Source organism: Miniopterus natalensis, chromosome 11 (genome assembly GCF_054644295.1).
Source record: "Miniopterus natalensis isolate mMinNat1 chromosome 11, mMinNat1.hap1, whole genome shotgun sequence".
NCBI lineage: Eukaryota > Metazoa > Chordata > Mammalia > Chiroptera > Miniopteridae > Miniopterus > Miniopterus natalensis.
In genome coordinates this window covers 66,654,655-66,678,268 of record NC_142091.1, presented here as the reverse complement: position 1 = coordinate 66,678,268, position 23,614 = coordinate 66,654,655, and the positions used below count along the sequence as shown (strand labels likewise).

The 23,614-nt window shown below is 51.9% G+C and overlaps 1 protein-coding gene across 2 annotated transcripts; it reads left to right on the top strand.

The window, feature by feature from the left end:
- On the top strand, nucleotides 1-15,452 carry CHST1 (carbohydrate sulfotransferase 1). Of its 2 annotated transcripts, XM_087821831.1 has the most exons (4): nucleotides 1-80; nucleotides 11,823-11,942; nucleotides 12,635-12,708; nucleotides 13,333-15,452. In XM_087821831.1, the coding sequence occupies exon 4, from the start codon at nucleotides 13,375-13,377 to the stop codon at nucleotides 14,608-14,610; it is 1,236 nt and encodes a 411-aa protein (XP_087677957.1). In that variant the 5' UTR covers nucleotides 1-80; nucleotides 11,823-11,942; nucleotides 12,635-12,708; nucleotides 13,333-13,374; the 3' UTR covers nucleotides 14,611-15,452. The 2 variants fall into 2 exon arrangements, with proteins under 2 accessions (XP_087677957.1, XP_087677956.1); XM_087821830.1 differs by lacking the exon at nucleotides 1-80 and having other exon boundaries at nucleotides 8,282-11,942.
- The last annotated feature ends 8,162 nt before the right edge of the window (nucleotides 15,453-23,614 follow it).

The window sequence follows — 23,614 nt, the reverse complement described above, 5'->3', positions numbered from 1 at the left end:
CCCCGGGCGAGCCTGACTCCAGAGCCGAGGATGGAGCCTGCGCTGGGCGCTGCAACGGCTCCCGGTGCGCCCCCGACCAGGTATCGGCCGGGCCGGGCTGCTCCCTGGGCGGGCGGGAGCCGACACTCGCTGCAGCAACCGGGAGGGGCGCGGGAGCGGTGGGAGACGCCCCTCGGCTCGGGGACAGTCGGTACCGGCGGTGCGGGGCTGGGGGAAGGACAGCAGCGTGCTGCTCGCCGGACGGGGCTCCCCGGGCTGGTGGTGACTGGGCGCCGCGATCACCCCAGCCCACCCCGCCCCCACTCAGGGAGGGCAGCAAACTTGCGACTCGGCGGCGGCCCCGAGGCGCCCGGCTCCCCTCCGATGCGGAGCACTCGGGGGCTGCTGGGGCTCACTGTCCCGCAGCCTGCCGCGCTCCGAGCTGCTGAGTCGCCTCGAGACCCTGAGGTCCCCACACCTGCACCAACTTTCCAAACCAGGGCTGCGCTCAGAGTCAGGGGGCTGCGCCCTGCTTGCTGCTCCCAGTCCCGGCTCCGCATCCTCACCACCACTTTGCAATGAGCTGGCCCCCCGTGGGGCCCGGGCTCCGGGATGGTGCAGAGCCCCCCACGGGAAGCCAGAACCAGCGTCCCGCTCTTCTCTGGAAGTATGCCGGGGGCACCCCTTCCCAGGCTCTAGGAACCCAGTGCCTGCTTTCAAAGTAACAGCTCAGAATAGCCCTGGCTGGGAAGCTGGGGTTAAATGGTAAGACCTGAGGGTCCTCCTAGAGTGGCATCTTGGTGGCCGGATTTGCGATGCCACAAGGTGGCCTCCTCCCCCATCCCCTGCCTGTCCTTTCCGAGGATTAGGTTCCTCACCTCTGGTGCGGGTTTTCTTCCCTGGACTTAAACACTGCTCCTAAGCGGGAGGCTCCTAAGAAGGGCGGTTGGGGAGTCCAGGGGCCAGAGGATGGGTACCGTTGACACAGAGGTGACGGCAGGAGGTGGGGAGGTGGATGTCCAGTTAAGGACAAACATCGAGTCCAGCATCTTTCTGAGGGCTGGTAAGGGCAGAGGGCAGAGGGCAGAGGGGAGCTAGGACTGGGGGCAGGAGGTGGGCACCCTGGCTGGGAAAGTAGCAGCTTTGGCAAGCCAAAGGAACCAGTAGGTGTAAGAGGCAAGCAGGTGGGGGCTAAGGTATCAGGTAGCTGCCTTAAGGGGTGCCTAGACCCCTCACTGTGGGGCCAGATGTCTGAGGCAGAGAGCTTACCTGGGCAGGCAGTTCCCAGACTCCAGTCTCAGCAGCTGAGGACATTGACAGGCATCACCATGACCCTGTTTCTTTTTCCAAGTGCTCTCACCGTCATGACTCACACGTTGGATTCACCAGGGAGGTATCAAGCCTCCAACCTCTTTTCCCTTCCCTCCTGGGCCTTCAGGGAGCTGCTGGGGAAAGGAGGGGGCGGATTTGGGGGCCTTAGTCCCCTGTGGGAGGCCAGGAGCCTGGCACTGCAAACTTTCATTTCACTGCTATTGTCCCAGTCAGGGCAGGTGCATGGCCATTGGCCAGGCAGGGTGGAGGGCAAGTGAGAGGAAGTCTCCACTAATGATCCCCCCAACTCTGCAGGGGGTGGGGTGGGTGGTGGCTTTGAAATCATGTCCAGTGCCCCTCTGGGCACATAGACTAACACTCAGCCTCCTCATCTCCATGCAGAAACACATTTCCCCCCTAAAATCCAAATTTCCCTCTTTGCTGAATATTGCAATGCTTTTGGCCCCAGAGGTTTCTTCCATGGCATCTGAAGTCAAGCTCCTCTTGTAGACAGCTTGCTTTCTCCCAGACCCCTCAGCCCCCTCTGCCGTGTGAGGTCCGCGTTAAGAGAAATGTAGAGCTCCCTTACCTCCCCGCCCCCCATAAGGCCCTAGTTCCATGGGAATGCTGATGGTGCCAATGTTGGGGTATGTGTGTACAGCTGTGCATACATGGAGGAGGTGCACATCTGTGCTCCACGGACTCTGCAGGGGACCCAGATGTCAGGCTCTAACTGGGGGGGAGCAAGCTTGTGCCCCCTTTCTCTTTGCCCACTTTCCTGTCTTCCTCCCTTGCCCACTGTGTCTCTCTCTACTTTTCCAACTCACTCTGCATTGGTGTGGGGAGGGAGCATTTGATATTCATAATCTGGTTCAGAGAAGGTCCCGAAGCCCTGAGTCACTGTATGGTTTCCATGGAAACAGACTTGTTCAGAGGACTCAGTGTAGTGCGGCCATGGTAGGGGAGAGGGAAACATATAGTAAAATCAGGCTCCACAAGTGTGGCAGGAGTTGGATCAACACTCTTCCAGAGGGACAGGAAAAGGCTGGGCAAGGCTCTGGGGGCCCCATAGGAGGAGCTGCCTCTCCCCACCCACTGGGGTCCCCGATCAGGAGCTGCTCATCTCCCCCTGTGGCTCTTGATGGGCTGCTGCTTCTCCCATGGGCCTTCTGTCTAGGTGCCAAGGCTCCTGGTTACTACTCTATGCCTCAGTTTCCTCCTCTGTGAATGGAGGAAATAAGAGCATCTACCTCATAGGGCTGTTGTGAAGGTCAAACGCATTAATATGAGGAATAGATTCTGAATGGAGCCATAGTAAGTGTTCAATAAGTGTCATTTTTACTAATTCAGGGGGCACTCCCCCAGCACTCTCATCTGGATTTGTCCTCTATGTCCTGGTAGGTGGTCTTGATATCTGGCAGGGCTGGCCTCTGCTTTGGAAGAGCTGCCCTCAGCAACCCTGGTGCACTCCCAGTTGGGAACCAACCATCCATTTCTTCCTCCCACGGAGCATTTATTTAGGTTGCTGGGGGTCTGGCAGCATGCTAGGGAGCCCTGGCTCCTGTTGAGACCCCACCTGTCTAGGAGCCTTGTGGAAACAAACCTAAGTCCAAATGAATGGGCAGCTTCTTGCCTTGGCCCACTTGGTATTGGGTCAGAGGGAGAGAGATGGGAGAGGTCCCAGCTCTGAGGACAGAGAGAAGGGATTGGGGCAACTTCCCCTGATCTTGGAGAGGCTAGTTCACCTGGTTGGAGAGGTACCTCTCCCTCTTGATGATCTGCCCCAGAGGGGTCAGACACTCTCCAGAAAGATAACAGACTCTGACCTCTCCCCACCCTCCACCCCATAGTCAAACCTGTATCACTTAAGCATTCCCAGCATACCATACAGGTTTGGACAGGCTCAGGGCTCCAGCCTGTCCCACTCTCACCAGCAGGCTGGGAGAGGGGCCTTGGGGCAGTGGCCCTCGGACATTCTAGGTGCTAGTGATGGCTCAGCCAGATCTCCTTCACCAGCCCTCTCCATTGCGGCCCTCCCCTCCCCAGCCTGCAGACAACCCCTCCTCTTTGTGTCACTGTTCCTCTCCTCTCCTGTAAGGTGGGCTTCAGCTCCAGGCTCCCATCACTGCCAGCTCTGAGAGGCATCCTTCCTTTCTGCCAGCCCTTCTATTTTATAGATGGGAAAACTGAGATTCTTGGGGTTGCCTGCTTGGCCAGAACCCAACCTCGCTGTGGCAGATCCCAGCTCCACACAAGACCTGGCGTGCCCTTGCCTCTTCCCTGGCCCTCGAGGTAGCCCCAGATGCTGGCTAGCACCCATCCTTACCCTCCCCCCCCACTCTCAGTTTCCTGCCAAGGTCCATCCCCCCAGGTCTCTCTGGACCGTTTTGCTGTCCTCATTGGTGTTCACAACACCTTCCAATTTAATATCCTCTGCAAATTTCATTAACGGACTGTTTACTCCCTCTCTCAGGATCATTAATGAAGATGTTAGATAAGATCTGACCCAGTGCTGGGTCTTGGCAGCCCTGCCCTCACTCCCAGACTCTGTCCCTCAGCCCCTTCACCCTGTGCTTGCCTCCTCCATTTGGGACCCTTGGGACCTGCCCCCTCCTGCTTTTGGCCACATGACAAGTGCTTAGGGCCAAGTCTGTTTGGATTAATTTCGTAAGATTACTCGAGGCGCTATATCAAATGCTTTGCTAAAAATCAAGATATATTACTCTGCCTGCATTTCCTTCATCTACCAGTCTTGTAATTCTATCAAAAAAGCTATCAAGTTTGTCAGGCATGATTTGTTCTTTGTAAATCCCCATGGTGCCACGTGGGGCACAGAGTTCCCGCGCTTTCTAAATGTTTAGAGAGCCCCTCCTCGTGTTTGCTCCTTGATTAGAACTGGAGGCAGTGGGCCGGGAATTGTCAGAGCGCTGATTTGTCTCCTCGGGGATGAAGAACTGGCACCATCCTTCTCTACCCCAGATCTCTGCTGGGGCAGAGTGGTTTAGTGCCCACTGAGTTCCTGTAGTGCTCTGGGGACCCCAAGCTGGGCACCAGGGGTGGGAGTGGGTGGAGGGAGGGCCTGGTGCTCTCCCGCATGGATTCAGCAGACAGATGATGAAGACAGTCAAGTATGATTCCAACATTTGAAGGTATCATTAACTGAGTAATTGCTGTGTACTAGGAAGCCTGCTAAGAGCAGTATGGGGGAGGAGATCTCATTGAAGCCCTCATCTGCCCTGGGAGGTGGGCATGATTTCCCCTCCTGGGCTACCTGGGGCTCAGAGACCCAAGATCTGGGTTTCACGCTCTGCTAAGTTTCTCCTAAGCACTTGCAGAGTATGTACAGGATTGGAGGAGCTACTTGGGGTGGTTCAGATCCAGGGTATTAGGGGGTCAGAGGGGGAAGGAAAGGAAGCTTGTAGGGAGAACCTTGGAGAGGTGAGGACCTCACTGCGTGTGCACCTCAAACACAACATCCCATAGTCTGAATGCTGTTCCCACCTGGCCACTTCCCAGCTGTGGGAACAAGTCAGTTACCCTCTGTGAGCCTTGGTCCCGCATCTGTGAAATGGATCCCTGGTGAGCAGCTGTCATTATGTCTACGTATGCAGGTCCCCGTTGATGTAGGGGCAGGGAGACTCATCGATTGTCATGTTACCAATGGGTGGCTCTCCCTAACGCTTCTTGTCCGGGAAACAGAGGAGTGACAGGTTGAGCCCTCCTGGCATCCTTGTGACCAGCTGCGGGCTGGCGGTAAGTTCTGAGCTTAAGGGGGAGTGGGGAGCTTCTCTGGGCCTTGAGCCCAAACCCTGTGCCCCATTCCAGACCACTTCAGGCCAGGTGGTAATATAGTAAAGACATCTTTTGGTGCGCTCTTCGCTGCATAGGATTTCAGCATCCCGAGCTCCTTGGCCATGAGAGCACCCACCCCTTCCTCGGCTTTCCTAGCCAGCCCTGGAGCCCAGGCTGGCAGTAGAGTGTTTTTTGGCTGCTGCCTATCAGATGCCACACCAGGCCTGTCTCTTCTAATCTTTGTGATAATCTTCCTTTTGGTCATTCAGCTGGGGAGAGAGAACCCCCTGCAGGCGCCTGTGCTTGAGCTCCTGTGGTTGGTTTCCCATGCGTGAAGGTGGGAGGATGGCCCCACACCCCCGTGTCCAGGGGTGGGGCCTCAGTACTATTCCGACTCTCACCCTGGCTGGGGGGGGGAGGCAGGAAACCGGGGCCTTCCACCCAGTGACCAGTGTCAGAGCAGAAGGGTTCCGCTACCACATGCCAGGCTGTAGGACCCGCCTGAGGGAACTGGGCCCTTCTGACTCATCCCTCCCCTGAGAGGTGCCGGGCATGTTGGGGCCTTGTGCCAGGAGGTCAGTCACTGTCCTGCCTGCTGGGGAAAACTTTCCTCAGGTCTGGCTGCTGGGCCTAGGGCAGGAACATGAGGTGGTCTCTGCAGCCCAACCAGCACAGGCCCCCAAGCACACAGGCTGGGCCAGCTTCAGTGGGGGAGCCTGTGGCATCTATTTTCACTTCCCCCAACATTCCCACTATTTTCTGTTTGTAGGTTAGAGTATCCCCTAAAAATCACGCTCAGGGTTCCAACTTCCTGGGGACCGTTCTGTGCCCAGCACTGTGCTAAGCTCTTGGCATCCATCAGCTTACTGTCTCACGACCTAGGTATCTGAAAGATTCTGTGACCATCTTTCTCATTTCACAGATGAGGACAACCGAGGCCTGTAGAGGGAGGGCAAGTGCCTTGATCAAGGTCTCAGTTATAAAGCAACAGCAGTGGGAGTCAAATCTAGGCCCCAGGGAGAGGGTGCCCAACTGCCACCCAGCCTGCCGCTTCCCATGTACAGGTGTCCCCAGTGTCATCATGTGTGGACACTGGAGTGACCTGCTCTGGAGAAATAGGAGCTCATAGGCAGCTGAGGAGCTCTGTTGCTGGTGAAAAATCAGCAGATGAATCACTCTCTGTGCGCTTGCCTTTGGAGCCAGGATTGTGAGAACTTGCCCCCACTGGAGGTGACTGAAGGATGTACTGGTTCTGCCTGTGGGGTCTGTGGATGGGCCACAGGGCCCAGGGACTCTAGAGATTGTATGTAAACACCATGGTTGTGCTGGTGCAGATTACGGAGAGAAGGTCCATAGACCTCACATTGTTACAAGTTGAGGGGGCATAACCCCAAAGAGAAGCACTTGTGCTTCCCTCCACCTTCCCCTGGGCTGATCCAGACCATGGAGGCTAAGTCTGGACACCATCAGGTCACCTCACCTGTAAGGTTGCATTGGCTGAATTATGTGCTGGCATACTGCTCACCTCAAAGAATGTTCTAGTACACAGCCCCAGGAAACTTGTCCTTGGGCTTAACACACTGTATGCGGGAAACATATTTATATGTTTTACGTTGACTGGTAGTAGAACGTGCGATAAAAACTGCCCGCAAACAATTTAATAGGTATGAGGTCTTCAGGACGACATTACATACTCAGGGCTCTCTAGGAGAGCCCTCAGGAGAAATCTGGTGCTGAATTCAGCATCAGGAATAGCTGGGTATCTCTTGAGCAGATACTTTAATCTTCATCTCATGGATCCTATGAAATATATTAATGAAATATTTCCCTTTTCCCATTGGCTGCCAGGTAGCTCTGACCTATATGTGTAGCCCAGAAGTGGCTTGGCTCTAGTACACTGACCTGACTCTTAGTTCTTTCAGACGTTTCATATCCTTGTTTTCTGCCTGTCTCGCTTCATCACCTCATTTTCCTTAGGAAGAAAAACTTTGCTGTTTTATGTGTTTTAGCCTTGACTAAACAAATGTCTGTGGTGGATCAGTGCTGGCTACTGCAAACGTAGGGATTAAGCATTTCCTTTCTGCAGTCTCCATCCCAGGGGCCTGTTTGCCAACTCCTCCCTCCCTGTCCAGTTTCCCCTGCCTTTTGCTCCAGTTCCTGGGACCCCAGAGCCTTGGGGCCCCTTCATACTGGCTCCTGAGTCTGGTTAGAAATATGATATTCAGATCTTTTTCTTTGCTTTTCCTACCTCCCTAGAGCTTCACAAACTGTTTTTAGGCAGAAAAAGCTGGGAGGGCAGTCATTTCCCCAACTCAGGCCTCATCTGCTCCTTACAACCCCGGGTCCCCTTTGAGGTCTGGCTCTTTCGGCTCCTGCCGGGTCTCAGCAGCCCCAGCTGACTGCTGTCCTTAGTGGCCTGCCTGAACAGACAGAGCCCCATTCTGCTGGAAAGGTAGTGACTTTGACCCTGGGGCCTTGGAAATGGGGGAGGAGAGAGCTGGCTGGCAGTGCTCTGGGGACAGAATAGTTGGCACAGTGAGGTGCCAGTGCTGATTTTTGGGACCCCACCCTGTCATTAGTCCTCCAGTTCTTGCATGGGTGGCTTCACTCTGTCCCCAAAAGTTAATAAACTCAAACTGAACCAAAAAGCTTAGTGTAAACTGTGCCTTCCTCGCACCTCTGTCTCCTAGCTCCCCCCACCAGTGCTTCTACAGTTACTGGTTCAGCACAAGTTCTTTCAGTGGCTGTTTATGCCCATGTACAAGCATATACATATAGACACACATCCCTGTTCAAAAATCAGGAACAGTGGGGTACTGTTGCACATGTGTTTTCTGGCCCTCACTGTTTTTTACTTGGGTGATGTCTGTGGAATCTTCTCTGATAGATAGTTGAAAAGAAAATCTTAGGGTTGGGAGAGTGCTACTAGAAGGCTCCTAGACCTCCTAAAGCCCACCCATGGGTACCCCTTCTTTTCCCTAGAGGCTTAACCTCTCCAATTATGTGTGTAAAATTGTGGGCACAAATGGATCTTTGTGGGAGGAGGGATTGTATCTCCCCAAGGAGTCTGTGGCCCAGAAAAGGCAGAGTTGCAGCTCTGGGTTACATGGGATTTCACAGAGGGTCTAGGAATGAGGTTGAGGACAGGGTGGTGTTGGCACAGCAGAGGGCAGAGCCTCTTGTTTCTGAGCCCCACTGGGACAGCCGTGGATCAAGTTGAGGGGGCGCAGAGCTACCCGGCCCTGGTATCTTCCTGGAAGTTGGCTGGGGCCTTCCACTCCCAAAGAAGGGTCTGCTGCCTTCAGTGAGAGTGGCCCTGACTCTGAGAGTGGAGCATGGGGCCTTTCTGGAATCAGAAAACCTCCGTGGTCAGACCTGGGAGGCCCTTAGAGTTTCTGGATCAATGGAAAAACCAAGGCACAGAGAGGCCGGGGGTGAGTACAAGATCACCAAGCCAGGGGAAAGCAGAGTGGGGGCTGCTCCCGCCTGTGACATTCAGTTGAGTGTTCCTTCCCCGCCAGAGCAGAACGAGACCAGGGAGGAGAGGCCCTCAGGGTGAGGTTTGGCTGCCTGTTGCTGCTTGTCTTTTGGTGTGTGGATAAAGAAGAGCAGAGGCCACAGCCAGGGGGGGCGTGTAATCATCTCACCTTGCTGCATCCTGCAACATCACCCCGCGCTGGCTCGATCTTCATATTAGGCCGCAGCCGATCAGCCAGGAATTCTGAAGACAGCAAAGACGCAGGGCCAAGAGGCTGCACTGCGGGACGTGGCCACTAGAGGACAGCAGGACAGCCACTGCGGAAGCTCAGCATGAGACAGGACCGGCTGGGAGAGGAGCCAGGGAAGGGGAGGTGGGCAGAGGCCTGCCCAGCAGAGGTCTGGGCACAGTGGTGAGGGAGAGTGTGTGCCAGAGTTAGTGGTGATTTGTTCTGACTCATTCTCTGAGACAAAAAGCAAATAGCAAATTTAATGATGGTAATAGTAAGTTACATTCATTGAGTGCTTACTCTGTGCTGGACACTATTAATGAATTCGTCCTCACAGCAGCCTTGTTAGAATTCTCTCCATTTTGCAGGTGAGAAAACAGAGGCCAAGAGAGATTAAGAAATCTGGTCATCATGGGGCTGGTGTCAGAGCCTATGTCCTGAGCATGAGGCTGTGCCATATTCTATGCCTGGCATTGACTAAATGCTTTAAGTTCTTCAATTCTATGATTATACCCACTTTACAGATGGGGAAACGGAGGCTCAGAAACAGTGAGTCACCCAGGTCCACACACCTGCTAAGTGACATTTAAGTGGGTGTGGCTGAGCTCTTAGCTCTGAATTATAGTTCTCTAATGCGGAGGTGTTTTCCTCTACACTGCCGTAATCCCCCCCATGCCGTAACCTGTGCCCTAATATTAAGGTGACTCTCACCGCAATCTGGGCTTTCAGTGGGAGTTCACCAACTCTCCTGCTTTCTAACGGAAGTTACAGATTCTAGGTCTCAGATTTGCCTGGATTTCGACTAACCAGAGGTAGAGGGAGGCCATGCCAGAGGCTGCTAGAAGCGTAGGGAGGGGACCTGGGGCTCATAGTCTGGATTTGAGGTTGAGGACATTAAGGAGTCCCTTGCAGTGATCAAAGCTGCCCTGGGAACAATGGGACCTGGTCCCAGGGCCTCTGGTTTTCAGGGCACATGCCTCTAGCATACCAAGAAGGGTTGGCCAGCCCTGGCCCCTGCTCTGCCAGGCTGGGGACATTTCTAGGAGGACCTGACTTCCTCCATCCTTCTGTTCCCATGCCCTGCCTTTGCCCTTCTGGGGGCAACTTGGCCTTTGAACACAGCCCACTCCTTGGTGCCCAGGCTGCTCCTTATGAATCTGAGTCCCACTTTCTCGGGGATTTATAACATCGAGACGCTTCAGTTACTTCTGACTCATTAGCGAAGGCAGCAGCTCCCAATTCTGCCTTAAGTTTCTCTGGGTGGGTGTGGGGAGTGGAGGGAAGAAACTGAAATGGCCCCCTCCCTGCAGCAGGCTCCTCTTCATTCTGTTTTTGGAACCGGAATCCTATAGTTAAATGAAGGCCCTTTAAATGTTCTGTTTCCTGTCTTGGTGAGGACCGAAGGGGGTGGAATGGGAGTGCAATAGGGACTCCAGAGCACGGTGCCTGGGCTGGAATCCTGGCTCTACCCCTTGCTAGAGATGTGAACTTGGTAAATTTATCTAACCTTTCAGAGCCTCAGCTTTCTTATCTGTAAGATGGGGACATTACAGCATCGGTCTTATAGGGTTGGCATGAGGGCAAGATGAGCTGATGCTTGTGAAGGGAGCGTATGCCCAGGACAAACATCATGAATGCCCAGTAAGTGCTTCCCTTCCCTTGTGCTCTTTTACCCATAGTGCCTGTCCCATGCTGAGCAGCTGACAGATGTTGTGAATAAATTCAAAGGAAGTACTAGCAAATGAAATGGCATTGCAGCAAGGAAAGGCCCCTAAAACATTACCTAGCACTCTTGTTGATGGTCTTCCCTACCTGCTCTTTGAAGGAGCTCATGCTGGTCTTGGGGAACTTAGGCTGGCCAGGCCTGCACTTCGCAGGGGAATGAAATTTAAGGCAGAGAGGCTGTTGTTTCTGGGTAACTCAGCCAACCCAGCATCCTCTGCTGCCATGGGGTGAAGTAAGGGTCCGATGGGGTGTGGTCAGGTTGTGTTTTTTGTCTCTTCACACTGGAAGTTCCCAAGAATCTAGGCTGTGCCCTTCCCCTATTTACTGCCACCTGGTGATGTGGTACTGCTTCCTACAGGTACTAAGTGGAGTCTCATACTTCAAACAGGACTCCTAGGCCTCAGAGCCTCGGCTGGCCCACTGCCATCTCAGCCCAGTTTCTGTGCCCCTCCCCAAGGCAAGCAGACTGCTCCAGCTCTGTTTCTCCCCAACTCCCCATTCCAAGCTGATGGTGAAGGGGCCAGAGCACTGGCCTGAGAGTCTGACCCAGAAGGATTTGAGTCTCTGCTGCTTCTTACTTGCTTATACATGTATGCTTAGTCCTTGAGGCCTCAATGTCTCCATCTGAACAATGGGAATGAGGACCCTGACCTCCCACAGGGAGTTGTGAGGAATAGTGTGGTGTTGAGAGTTAGGGGAACAGAGTCAGGCATTGCAGCAGGTTTGGGAAATGAGGACCCCTTTCCCCTACCCCCAAAGAAGTCATAGCAAATGAGGGAGGACTATTCACAAAGCACATGAGTTTAGCCCCTCAGCCATGAGCCAACTGAACAACAAGACAAAGGGAAGGAACGTGCTCTAAGTCTAGGAAATCACCTGTCTGTTCCGGTCTATTGCCCAGTCCCTCTCACACCGATTCACAAATGGGCTAGGGACATTCATTGAATGCATGTTTGAAGGCTAAGTACGTGTAAGCTGGAGGAAGAAAAAGTAAAATCTCCTTTGAGGGAAAAGAGTGTGGGCTCTGGGGAACCTGCTAGATGTGGATTAACCCAGGCATGTTGGCTCAGGCAGGTTACTCTATCTCCGTGCCTCAGCTTTCCTGCCTGCAAAATGGAGCTTGTGCTGGCTTCCACTTGAAGCTCTTTAGAGGAGTAAATGAGCTTCCAGGTGAAGGGCTTAGCTCTTGGACTGTGCTCAATAGGTGCTAACCAAAATAATGTTATGATCTTGGTGTTTTAACTGAGAATCCGCAGAGGGCATGAAGGTCAGGAATGCTCCCTGGTCCACTGTTGCTTTGAGTTTCAGGTAGCTTTTCTCTCTCTGGCGTGGCTGGAAGAAGACCCTTCCTCCCCAGCTGTCCCTTCCTGCGGGCCTCAGCATCTGAGCTGTTGTGACTGGGCTGCTGTTTCCCCCTGGAGGTGTGAGGTGAGGCTCCCTGACCTTGCTGATTTCCACTAACCCCCTGCTGGGTAGTCATGGAACAAGTCGAATTTTGAAAGGTCAGGCTGTTCTATTGATTTAAAATGCAGAGCCAGCTGGGGTTGTGTGCCTGCTCAATTTGGGGGATAAGTTTGACTGTGTCACTCTTCCATTGGCGGAGGCTGTTCCATTGCTGGAGGCTGAGTGCTGAGGCTGGTAGGGTTGGTCTGGTCACTAGAGATAAAAGAACAGAGCTGGCTAGGCCTAGGGGTGTTTATGGCCGTTGGATTTCTTTGCAGCTCCATTGGGTGGTGAGTGGGGGTGGTGCCTCCCTGGGGCGTTTGCACATGTGGAGTATCAACTCTTAATCAGCTGGGGATACAAGCTTGCCAGCTCTCTGCCCACAGGGTTCTGGTGTGAGCAGAGGGACTGTGGCTTGTTAAGAGTGCATGGGTGGGTAGGCAGGGGAAGTGAGTGGAGGGGGTGTGATAGAGTCCAGTACTCAGGGGGCTGGATGTAGGAGACTGAGATGACACTGGGTTATTTGGAGGCCCAAACTAGTGATGGATATGAGAGGGTAGGCAATGCCCTCATCACCCAACTCTAGAGCACAGGAAACAAGAGAACAGGGGTGGGAATGGAGGTGCTGGGAGCCCAGCCCTATTTTCAGAATTCCTCCTCTCCCTGTCTCTCTGCAGTCTACTGGCCACAGGGCTGCTGCGCAGGAGACCTGGAGGCTGTGGACTCCCCAGCTCAGAGCAGCCCCTCTTTGGTGAGTGGTAGATCCCTCCCTGCATTCGCTCTTGGAGCAGCCCCAGCACTCCCCCAGGGCCTAGTAGCTGAGCCAGCCTCTCTTGGGGACTTCCAAATGTTCAGGTTGGCTCCCCTCCCTGAACCCTGGAGCCCTCCTCATCCCCCATGCTTTCCTTGAGGTGCTCCTTCTGTCCCACCCCTTCCTCTTCTCTCTGTCCTGCCTGGTTCTTTGGGGCCATTGCTGGGTTATGCATGGGTCCCTGAGCTTACTCTGGACAGGGGGGGCTGAGGAGTGGCGGGAGGCAGGGACTGCCCTTGCCCTATATGTGGAAGTTGGGGGAGTTAGTTTTTTGCCCAGCAGGACCTCACTAAGGAGCTGAGAGTTTCTGCTGGGAAGCCCCTGCAGCATCCTGCAGGTCAAACCCTGTTAGAACACCATCCAGGGAATGGGTTTGTTCAGTCTCAGTGACTCCCCCGGAGAATGGTGAGGTCTAGTGTAGATGCTTCTCTCGCCATAGGTGCATGAGTGAGCACTGGGCAGGGAGCCAGGGCTACTTCCCTGGACCCCCTTGGAGACCAACTCTTCTTCCTGTGAGGCACCCAAGCCTGGCTGCCCCTGACCACTGTCCACCTTTGCCCGCAGACCTCAAAAGGCAGAGAAGCAGCCCCATGAAGGTGCCCAGCCATGCAATGTTCCTGGAAGGCCGTCCTCCTCCTCGCCCTGGCCTCGGTCGCCATCCAGTACACCGCCATCCGCACCTTCACCGCCAAGTCCTTCCACACCTGCCCGGGGCTGGCGGAGGCGGGGCTGGCAGAGAGGCTGTGCGAAGAGGGCCCCACCTTCCCCTACAACCTCTCCCGCAAGACCCACATTCTCATCCTGGCCACCACGCGCAGCGGCTCCTCCTTCGTGGGCCAGCTCTTCAACCAGCACCTGGACGTCTTCTACCTGTTCGAGCCGCTCTACCACGTGCAGAACACGCTCATCCCCCGCTTCACCCAGGGCAAGAGCCCCGCGGACCGGCGGGTCATGCTGGGCGCCAGCCGCGACCTCCTGCGGAGCCTCTACGACTGTGACCTCCACTTCCTGGAGAACTACATCAAACCGCCGCCCGTCAACCACACCACCGACAGGATCTTCCGCCGCGGGGCCAGCAGGGTGCTGTGCTCGCGGCCGGTGTGCGAGCCGCCCGGCGCCGCCGACCTGGCGCTGGAGGAGGGGGACTGCGTGCGCAAGTGCGGCCTGCTCAACCTGACCGTGGCCGCCGAGGCCTGCCGCGAGCGCAGCCACGTGGCCATCAAGACAGTGCGGGTGCCTGAGGTTAACGACTTGCGGGCGCTGGTTGAAGACCCCCGCTTGAACCTCAAGGTCATCCAGCTGGTGCGAGACCCGCGGGGCATCCTGGCTTCCCGCAGCGAGACCTTCCGCGACACGTACCGGCTCTGGCGGCTCTGGTACGGCACCGGGAGGAAACCCTACAACCTGGATGTGACGCAGCTGACCACGGTGTGCGAGGACTTCTCCAACTCCGTGTCCACCGGCCTCATGCGGCCCCCGTGGCTCAAAGGCAAGTACATGCTGGTGCGCTACGAGGACCTGGCCCGGAACCCCATGAAGAAGACCGAGGAGATCTACGGGTTCCTGGGCATCCCCTTGGACAGCCACGTGGCCCGCTGGATCCAGAACAACACGCAGGGCGACCCCGCCTTGGGCAAGCACAAATACGGCACCGTGCGCAACTCCGCGGCCACCGCGGAGAAGTGGCGCTTCCGCCTCTCCTACGACATTGTGGCCTTTGCCCAGAACGCCTGCCAGCGGGTGCTGGCGCAGCTGGGCTACAGGATGGCCATGTCAGAGGAGGAGCTCAAGAACCCCTCCGTCAGCCTGGTGGAGGAGCGCGACTTCCGCCCTTTCTCGTGACAGGGGCTCCGCGGGTGGGGGCGAGGGGCACATGGTGTCGGTTTTGATAAAATGGACCGTTTTTAACTGTTGCCTTATCTCCCCCTCCCTCTTCCACCCTGTCTTTGTGTCCTTCCTGCCCCCCCCCCACTTCCTTCTGCCTCTTTTGTCTCTGAAATTTGCACTATGTCTTGGACAGGAATCACTGGGGCAGAGGGGGAGCGAAGTGGGGTACAGCCCCCACCCCACCCCATTCAGACACACGGATGTTGGGTCTCTGTGTGGATGGTGACAATGTTTACAAGCACCACACTCACACATTCACATACGTGCACACACACCCCCACACAGGTGCCCACCCAGAGAGACACCCCAAACCACACAACTTCTGAAGCTTTGGAACGGATGAGTGGCCAGGGCATGGTAGTTTTTGCACTGTCTTCTAAAGGTAAGAGGTTAGAAACAAAAAGGCCACCTCTCTCTAACTTATAAATGGTGTCTATCCCTCCTTGTCCTGCTTCCTGCCCCCAGTGCCCATGCCCCTCTATGGAGCATAAAACTGCCCCCTCCTGCCTACCCTTGCCTGTCGGTGTGCAGGTTTTTACTGTGAGGTGAATGTGGACCTTGTTTATTTTTTCCAGACTGTGGCGATGCTGTCTGTCTGTCTGTCTGAGTCTTGTGGCTGCCCCTGGACCAGTGCTGGCTGATAAATCTTATGGGTTTCTGATTGATCTTGGGGTCCATCTGTGATATTTCTTTGTGCCAAAAAGAAAAAAAAAAAAAAAAAAAGAGTGGATCAGTTTGCTAAATGAACATTGAAATGCTTTATCTGTGTGTTTTCTGTAAATAAAAGAGTGCAATAATGTCTGGTGATTGTGGGATATTCTGCACGGTGAGGGCAGGCCTCGGTGGGGTCTAGGTGTTTCCGGCTTTGGGGAGGTGGAGGGGGGATTCAATGACCAGTCTCTGGCTTTCAGAACTCATGTCATCCTCACCGTCCACACTGAGTTCACCGTTTCATTTCCATTCAGTCACTTGAGACCAGGTACCTTATAGCCAGGGGTGGTGTTCAAAACATTTAACAAGTGGTATGTCCAGAAGTCAGGAAGAGGTCCTGGTGACCCCCTCCTGTGCCAGGTATTACTCCTTTAATTGCTGGGTCTGGGGCAAAGATAGCTGGGGAGGGGGAACATTCGAGGGATGGGTTATCAACCGGCCTGGAAGTATTTCAAGATTTTAACAACTGGTGCAGGTGTACTGGCGTCTACATTGGTGGAATATCCAATGTGCTTATTTCCCTTCCCATCCTTGACAATCTAGCAGCTTCCTCCAAGCGCCTTCCCCAGCTCTTATGCCAAGAAAACAGCTGGTTCCTGGGGTGGAGGTCGCAGCTCTGCTGTCCTGGGACAGTAAGAGTGCCTGGAATTAGGCAGCCCCAGTGGTGCAGGCCTTCCTGAGGAGACTTGGTCCTGGGCTCTGTTATGAGTCAGGAGGCTGTAGATCCAGCTACTGTAGCAGACACCTTAGATGACAGCAGCTTAAGATGGGCTATTTTCTTTCACTCTTGTTCAGCAGTGGATGGGCAGAAGCTGGTTGGGGCTGATATGGTGGCTCCCAGGTTGTGTGCCTAGATATCAGGGACCCTGGTTCTTTCCATGTTATTGCTGCTCCACCTTGGCTCTGTGGTCCAAGCTGGCTCACCAGGCGGTGGTAAGAAGATAAGGCACACCTCTGTCCTTTGTGAGCAAAGCTCCAAAGTTACTTCCAGTCATGTGGAAATGCAGTCTTTTATCTGGGTGTCATGACTATTAACATGGCCAATGGGGCAAAGGCTTATCTCTCTGGGCTTCGGGTTTCTTTTCTATAAATGGGAGAGAGTATGATTTTAAACCCTTGTGTTTCAATACCAGGAAGCAGGTATGGAAAAGTCTCTGTTCAGACTGGTGCGCGGGGTCTGGAGCTCTGGCCGCCCAGGGGCTGCTTCTCCAGTTTGTGGTGAGTCAACCTGTAAGTTGGCTTCCTGGCATCAGTGCCTCCCTCAGTGCTCCCGGTCAGCTGTTCTAGCACCCAGGGCAGACCTGCTCCAGTGGAGGCCACTGCAGGCTGGTTCTCTTCCTGTTACAGAAAATGATGTTATATTTTAAACAAAAATAAAATTTAAAAATTAAAAAAAGAAAAAAAAGAAAATGATGTTGCGGCACTTGTCTCCCAAGGAGCCCCCATCTCTTCACTCTCCCACTGCCTTGCCTTGGATTGTTCCAGAGTCAGGTGGCTTCTCTCCTCCGGGGGGTGGCTTCATATTGAAACTGAGAGACACTGGAGCCTCTGGCCTGGTTGGAAAGACACCTCCCCTCCACTGTCATGACAGAAGACTTTAAGACACTGGCTGGGGCTTTCAGAGGAACATCCCGTCTACTGATGGAATCATTCATTCATTCATTCATTCATTCATTCATTCAATTTCTGACTCTTCTATGTGCAGGCCCCGGGGATGTGGGCACTCCTTCAAGAAAGATAGTCTAGTGGGGGGTCAACATAAAGAGAAAGTTACAGTGTGGGCAAAGCACTGTGCCCACATGTGTGTGCCACACAGGAAGGGCTGGGCCCCGTACCAACTTGGTTTTAGAAACCACAAGGCCACTATAATATGTCGCAGGTTCATTCTCTAGGCCTTGTGGTGTCATTTGATGTGTCTCTTTGTCTTGGGGCTTAGAGAAGTCAGGGAGGGTTTCTCTGAGGTGGTAGTGCCTGAACCAAATCTTGTAAGGTAGGAACAGGCCCTAGGTAAGGTGTGAGAATGTTCCCAGCTGAGGGACAGGCAGGTGGCAAGGCACAGTGGTGGGAAGGCGTGGGGTATTTACGTCTGTGTGGGCTGTGGGCAGGGATGTGTGGGGTAGACCATGCCCCACATCCTGCCCTTCGCTTCTGAAGCTTAGAAGATCTCTTTTACCAGTTCACCCAGGGCAGTTCAGCCGTCCAGGGATTTATTTAAGCTGACCAAACCCACAAGACAGGTTCAGAAACTAGAAGGCTTGCCTGCTTTTAGGGTAAAGAACAAACTCTGTGCTCTTGGAGGCTCTGTGTGTCCTGGCTCCCACCCACCTCTTGTCTTACCTGCGCCATGTTCCCTGTTACTCCTCAGTCTCCAGTTTTCCTGCTTTCTTTCAATTCCTTGAACACACTGAGGTAGATCATTGCAGTTAGAGCCTACAACTTGTTCACACCTGACTCCGGGCTTAGCCATGTGCCTTGCTTTGGGCAATGGGGTGATAGCAAGTGGGATGGATGCAGAGACGTGAAAAATGCCTGAGCTTCGGAGGTTGTCCTCTTTGGCTGCCTCGTGGAAGCCTTTACCTGCCATGGGAAGGAAGCTGGAGTAGCCTGCCAGAGAAGGACAGACCATGAGGTGAAGAACCAGAGCCCCCGTGGTGGTTTGCCAGTGGACAGATGCACATGAGAGCCTCTGCCAAGATCAGCCACAACGTTACCTAGGTTGTTGGACCTCCCTGGCTGAACCCAGCCAAATTTCTGGCCCACAAAATTGTGGGTTAAAAAAAAAAGTGGTGGTTGTTTTTAGCCACTAAGTTTTGGAGTAACTTGTTATGCAGTAAAAGCTAACCGGTACGCAAGCGATTGTCTGTCTCTTCGCAGGGTCCTCGCACAGACCGTTCTTTATGCCTGGGTTACGCCCATCCCAGTTTACCTAATTGATGCCTGCTCGTCCTTTAGGGCTCAGCTTCATTATAAACCCTCCCTCAGTTTCACCAGTTCTGTTATCCTGATGATAGGCCCTTATATAACTGATTACATATCTTATATATCCCGATTATAGGCCCTTCTGGCACTCTTTTATGGTGCTTATCACTGTTATAATCACAATTTTTATTACAGGACCTGGCACAGAAAGGTATCCAGTAAACGTTGGTTGAATGAATAAAAGAATGAATAAAACAGGTGCTCCCCATCTGATAAAATAACCTGCTTGTTCCAGGCCTTCCCTGGGGGCCAGGCAAGGCCTGGTAGGGATCTAAATGAGACCCGAGACAGCAATGCCTCCCAGGCTGTTTCCCACAGGGCGTGGGGGGTTGAGCTGAGTTTTGTTCCCAGAATCCACATTCATCCTTCAGCACCTCCCACCTCCCTAGCCAACAATTCTTTCTAACTCCAGGGGTCCACATTGGCTCTTCTGTTTCTTTGTTGCACCTGCTTTACCACTTGTTACAATTTCCAAAGTGAACACGGGAAGGAGAATGAGAGCAAACAACACCTGCAGAGAATTCTGCAGTTTACAAAGCACGTTGGCCCTCCCGATTTGTCACACTTTTCTACAGGGCTGTTTCCTGCTGGCCCAGGGGCATTTGTTCTGGCCAGGAAATGGTGGCCAGATCCCCACGTAAGCAGGGCTGGCCCTGCCCCACCTCTTCTGTGTGCAGCGCCTTGATCCCTTAGATCCTAAGGAGTAACTTCCCGGTCTTGTCCCCACACTGAGTGCCCCCGTGGCTCTGGGGGCCATGCCCTGTCAATCCTTTTATCACAGGCTTCCTATTTGTGCTCCCACCTGCTCACTGCTTGCTGCGTGGTCACTGGATGGGCTCTGTGCTGGTGCAGGTGCGGGTGCAGCTGGGGGACAGATGCCCAAGTTGAGGATCTGGCTGGCCTGGGGGCCTGCAGCTGGGCTGCCAGGACACACCCAGAACAATAACCAGGCCTTCGCAGAGCCCAGAAATGCTCCATTTAAACCTTGGATCTGCCTACCCTGCCTGTCTCCCTCAGAAAGTTGCACTTTCTGCTTCTGGGAGTTGCCACCTGCTGATGACTTGTAATTGCAGTCCATTCTATTTATCTTGGAAACATTGTGATAAAAAGCCTGGTTCTAGGTTCCAGTCCCATCTTTGCCACTACTTGCTGCATGACCTTGGGTGCATCGCTACCTTTCTGAACCTCCACGCTCATATCTATACAGTGCTAATCACTAGAATATCTACCTCAGAGGGCTACTCTGAAGATGGCATAGCACAGTGCTTGGCACATAGGCAGTGTTCAATAATTGCTGGGTCATCATCATCATCATCAACATTTTGCCTGCAGTTCCTGGCAAGTGCCTGGAATATAATATGATAGCTGCTCAATGAACATTTGTCGAATGAATGCTTTCTTTTTGGTGAGTGAGCTCTTCTAGGTTGAACTGCTACCAATGCACAAAATTATACCTGAATAAATGGCACAGGGCCCTTATCAGCCAAGGCCTAGAACTAAAGGGAGAGAAGTGGGGGATCCCCAGAAATGCCCACAGGATGGCTGGTTAACAGAGGGACAAACTGGCCTACCCACAGTTCGGTACCTGCGGGCTCCGGGCACCTCGGAGGAGTAGAGATTGGCCGAGTTAACCAGCTGTCTCCTGGCCACATTCTCCAGATTGTCTAACTTCCTGAGAAAATGGTTTCCTGCGGTGGCCCCAAGCCAGCTGCTCAGCCCCCACCTCTAGGTCAGATGAACTTGGCCTTTCTGTCTCTTTAAGGCACCCGCATCTGTACTCCTTTTCCATTCATAAAAGACCATTTTTAGCATGGGGGCCTGGAATATCTTCTTCCTCTCGACAGCCCAGGGAAACCCACTGTCTCTAGCGATGAAGGATGTTGAGTTTTCTTCAGCCTGAATCTCCCAGCTCCCTGGAATGGGTCTGGGAACAGCCTGTGAAACACACCCAACTGCTGGAGGCTTCCTCTGGCAGATTGTAGCATCTGGGCTGCAGGCAACAATGTCTTTACTCCGCATCGCTTCCTGCTTTCTTCCTTCCTTGGTAGCACCTCAGCCTTCAACAGTGGCACTCTGGCTTTGGGCTGGCCTTGGAAAGCGGAAAGTGGCTTTGGGACAAAGGCGTTTGTGTTAGAGGGGAGCGGGAGGCGTTTAGAACCATCCAGGAAGATGAGGAAATGAGTGATTTAGAAAAACAGGAGACTCACCTCAAGACCTTGTTCCACTGCAACTTGCTGGACAAGTCAGGACCCTTTCCCGAGCCTCAGTGTCTCAGCTATAGCCTGGGGACAATGACAGAAAAGAATGTGTCTTCTACAGTCATCGGCATAGTGAGCTACCGTGTCCATCCCATCAAATTAAACATATTGGCCAAATATCTTTCCTGACTTTAAAAAAAATCTGTTTATTCTAGTGATTACTGAGAAAGGCACATTAAAGACTTCACACTAGGATTGTGGATAGATTGATTTACGTATTTCCCCATGTAGTTCTGCAGCCTTTTTTGCTTCTGATTTTGAGACTGGGTTTTTAGGTGCATACAGTTCTAAAATTGTTATGTATTTCAACTTCTGACCTGAACCTTTTGGCGATACGAAGTGTTCCTGTTTACCGCTGTAATACTTTTACCTTAAAGTCCATTTTGTCTAGTGTCAATAGAGCAACACTAGCCTTCTTGGGTAGCATTTGTGTGAATTATTTTTCCATCTTTTAGTCCATAAATATGTCTTGTAATTACTGATCATTTAAATTTATAGCTATCATCTTATTTTGTGCTTCCTATTTGTCTCATCCATTATGCTCTTTTTTTAACCCCACTTTTTAAAAAAAGATTTTTTATTGATTTTTAGAGAGAGAGAAGCATTGATGTGAGAGCATAAGATCAATCAGCTGTCTTCTGCACACCCCCTGCCAGTGATTGAACCTGCAACCCAGGCATGTGCCCTGATTGGGAATCGAACCGGCAACCTTTCAGTGCACGGGACAGCCCCCAACCAACTGAGCCACACTGGCCAGGGCTTTACCCACTTTTGATTATTTGTTGTCTATTATATCTTCTTCCCTTCACTGATAAGAAAATGACACATCTGTTTCTATTCCTTTAGTGGTAACCTTAGAAATAACAAATTCCTTTCTCAGTTTATCCAAGTCTTAACTTTATCCAAAGTTAATCAATATCTTTACCCTTCTCTTGAAAAACACACTTAATACCTTAATACATTTTAATTCCATTCACCTTCTTTTAAACTTCTATGTTGTGGTGGTGCATTTTAAAAACTAAAGTATTATATGTGGTCTTTTGTGTTTTTGCCCTAAATAATCAACTTTATTAGGTCATCATTTACACACAATAAACTTCACTCATTTTAAGAAAACTATTTGATGGGTTTTGATAAATGTTTATAGTTATGTAACCACCACGATCAAGATGTAGAACCTCACTATCAACACAAATGTTCCCTTGCACTCTCTTGTGGTCAGTCTCCATCCCCCCACCCAGCCCTTGGCAACCATTGAACTTCTTTCTGTGGGAAAGTTTTCCCTTTTCTAGGATTTTGCAAATAAGGAATCACATAATATATAGCCTTTTGGGTCCGCCTTCTTCCGCTGAGATGATGGTTGGGATTCACCCACGTTGGATGTGTCAGTGGCCTGGTTCTTTCTCTTCACCCCTTTGTATGGATCCGGATTCCCACCTGGCATCATTTTCCTTCTGCCTGGAGAGCTTGGTATTTAATATTCCTTGGAGAGCAGATAAATTCTCCCAAGAGTTCGTCTGCAAGTCTTTATTTTTGCCTACATTTTTGAAAGATATTTTCATTTGCTTTAGAATTCGAAGTTGGTGATTTTTCTTTCAGCAATTTAAAGATGTTCGATTCATTGTCTCATTCCTTGGACTGTTTCTGATGCGAAGTCTGCCATAATTCTTAATTTTTTCCTTTTGTGTACAAGATATTTTTTCCTCTGGCTGCTTTTAAGATTTTCCCCTTATCACTGGTTTTCAGCAGCTTTGCGTATGATGTGCTTCCATATGTTTATCTTTATTCTGCTTGGGGCTCATCGAGTTTCTTGTATTTGTTGTGTTTCCATCAAATCTGGAAGTTCCAGCCATTTTTTTCTTCAGATATTTTTTTTCTGCCCCTCCTCTTTCCTGAGACTGTGATTACCAATGCATGAGGCATCCTGACCTTGTTTCATAGGTGACTGATGTTTGTTCATTTAAAAAAAAAATTCTTTTTCCTCTTTGCGCCTAATTTGGATAGTTTCCAATGCTATGTTCTCAAGTTGCTTGATATTTTCGTCTGCAATTCTAATTTACTGTCGATCCCAGCCAGCATATTTTTTCTGTTCAGATCTGTATTTTTCGTCTCCTATGATCCTTGGGTCCTTTAATTTTTCGTCTTCCGTTTTATTGTATTTATGTTCTCCTTTGTATCATTGAACGTTTTTATATGATTTATAATGTTAAAGTCCTTGATGACTAATTCTATTATCTCTGTCATTTCTGACTATCTTTTAGTTGATTGATTTCTTTTCCTCCTGGTTATGAGTCATATTTACCTGCTTTTTTGCATGCCTAGTAATTTTTTATAAGATGCTGGATGTATCAGTCAAGGACCAGGCAAAGGCAGAAATCACATCAGTAATTTGAACAGGGACAAATTAATATAAATAATTATTAGCTAGTAAAATGTGGTTAACTACTGGAAGGGGTAATGGAGGACTCTAAGGAATACAGGAATGACAAGTGCAGGAAACCCTACTTCCTCTAGGGCCACGGGCGAGAAGACAAGGAAGGAATTAAGAAGTCGGAAGAAGCATTCCTCCCCCTACCCCTGCTTCGAGTCTGGCCTTGTTGCAGTGGATGTGGCTGCTGTATGAACACACAGCCTGCCAGTGGAGAAGAAATTTGCCAGAGGATGTGGGCCAGAGATTTCCATAGCAGCAGTCCACTGGCTGGCTGGCTGGAAAACTCATTAGAGGGCATAGATGGGCCATAGCTGGTCTACAGGATGTGCCTGTCAACTAGCCGATAAGCTAGGGTGCCAGTGACCAGAGCTGGTCCAGGAAGTGGCCGATTGGGTTTCTAGAGAGCTTGTTGGAGAATGAGTGCTAGTAGGCCACCTAAACACCATTGACAGCTGTGGAGATAAAATACACGAGATAGGAAGAGAAACTTCTTGCAATGGCCTTGCAGTGACACCTCCCCACCTGTCTCAGCATAGTTTAAAGACAAAATCTTACATAGCACCAAGTGTTGAGGGTTTAG

Excerpts from the sequence above, each read along its gene's own strand:
- CHST1 (XM_087821831.1), top strand. The coding sequence starts at position 13,375 with ATGCAATGTTCCTGGAAGGCCGTCCTCCTCCTCGCCCTGGCCTCGGTC.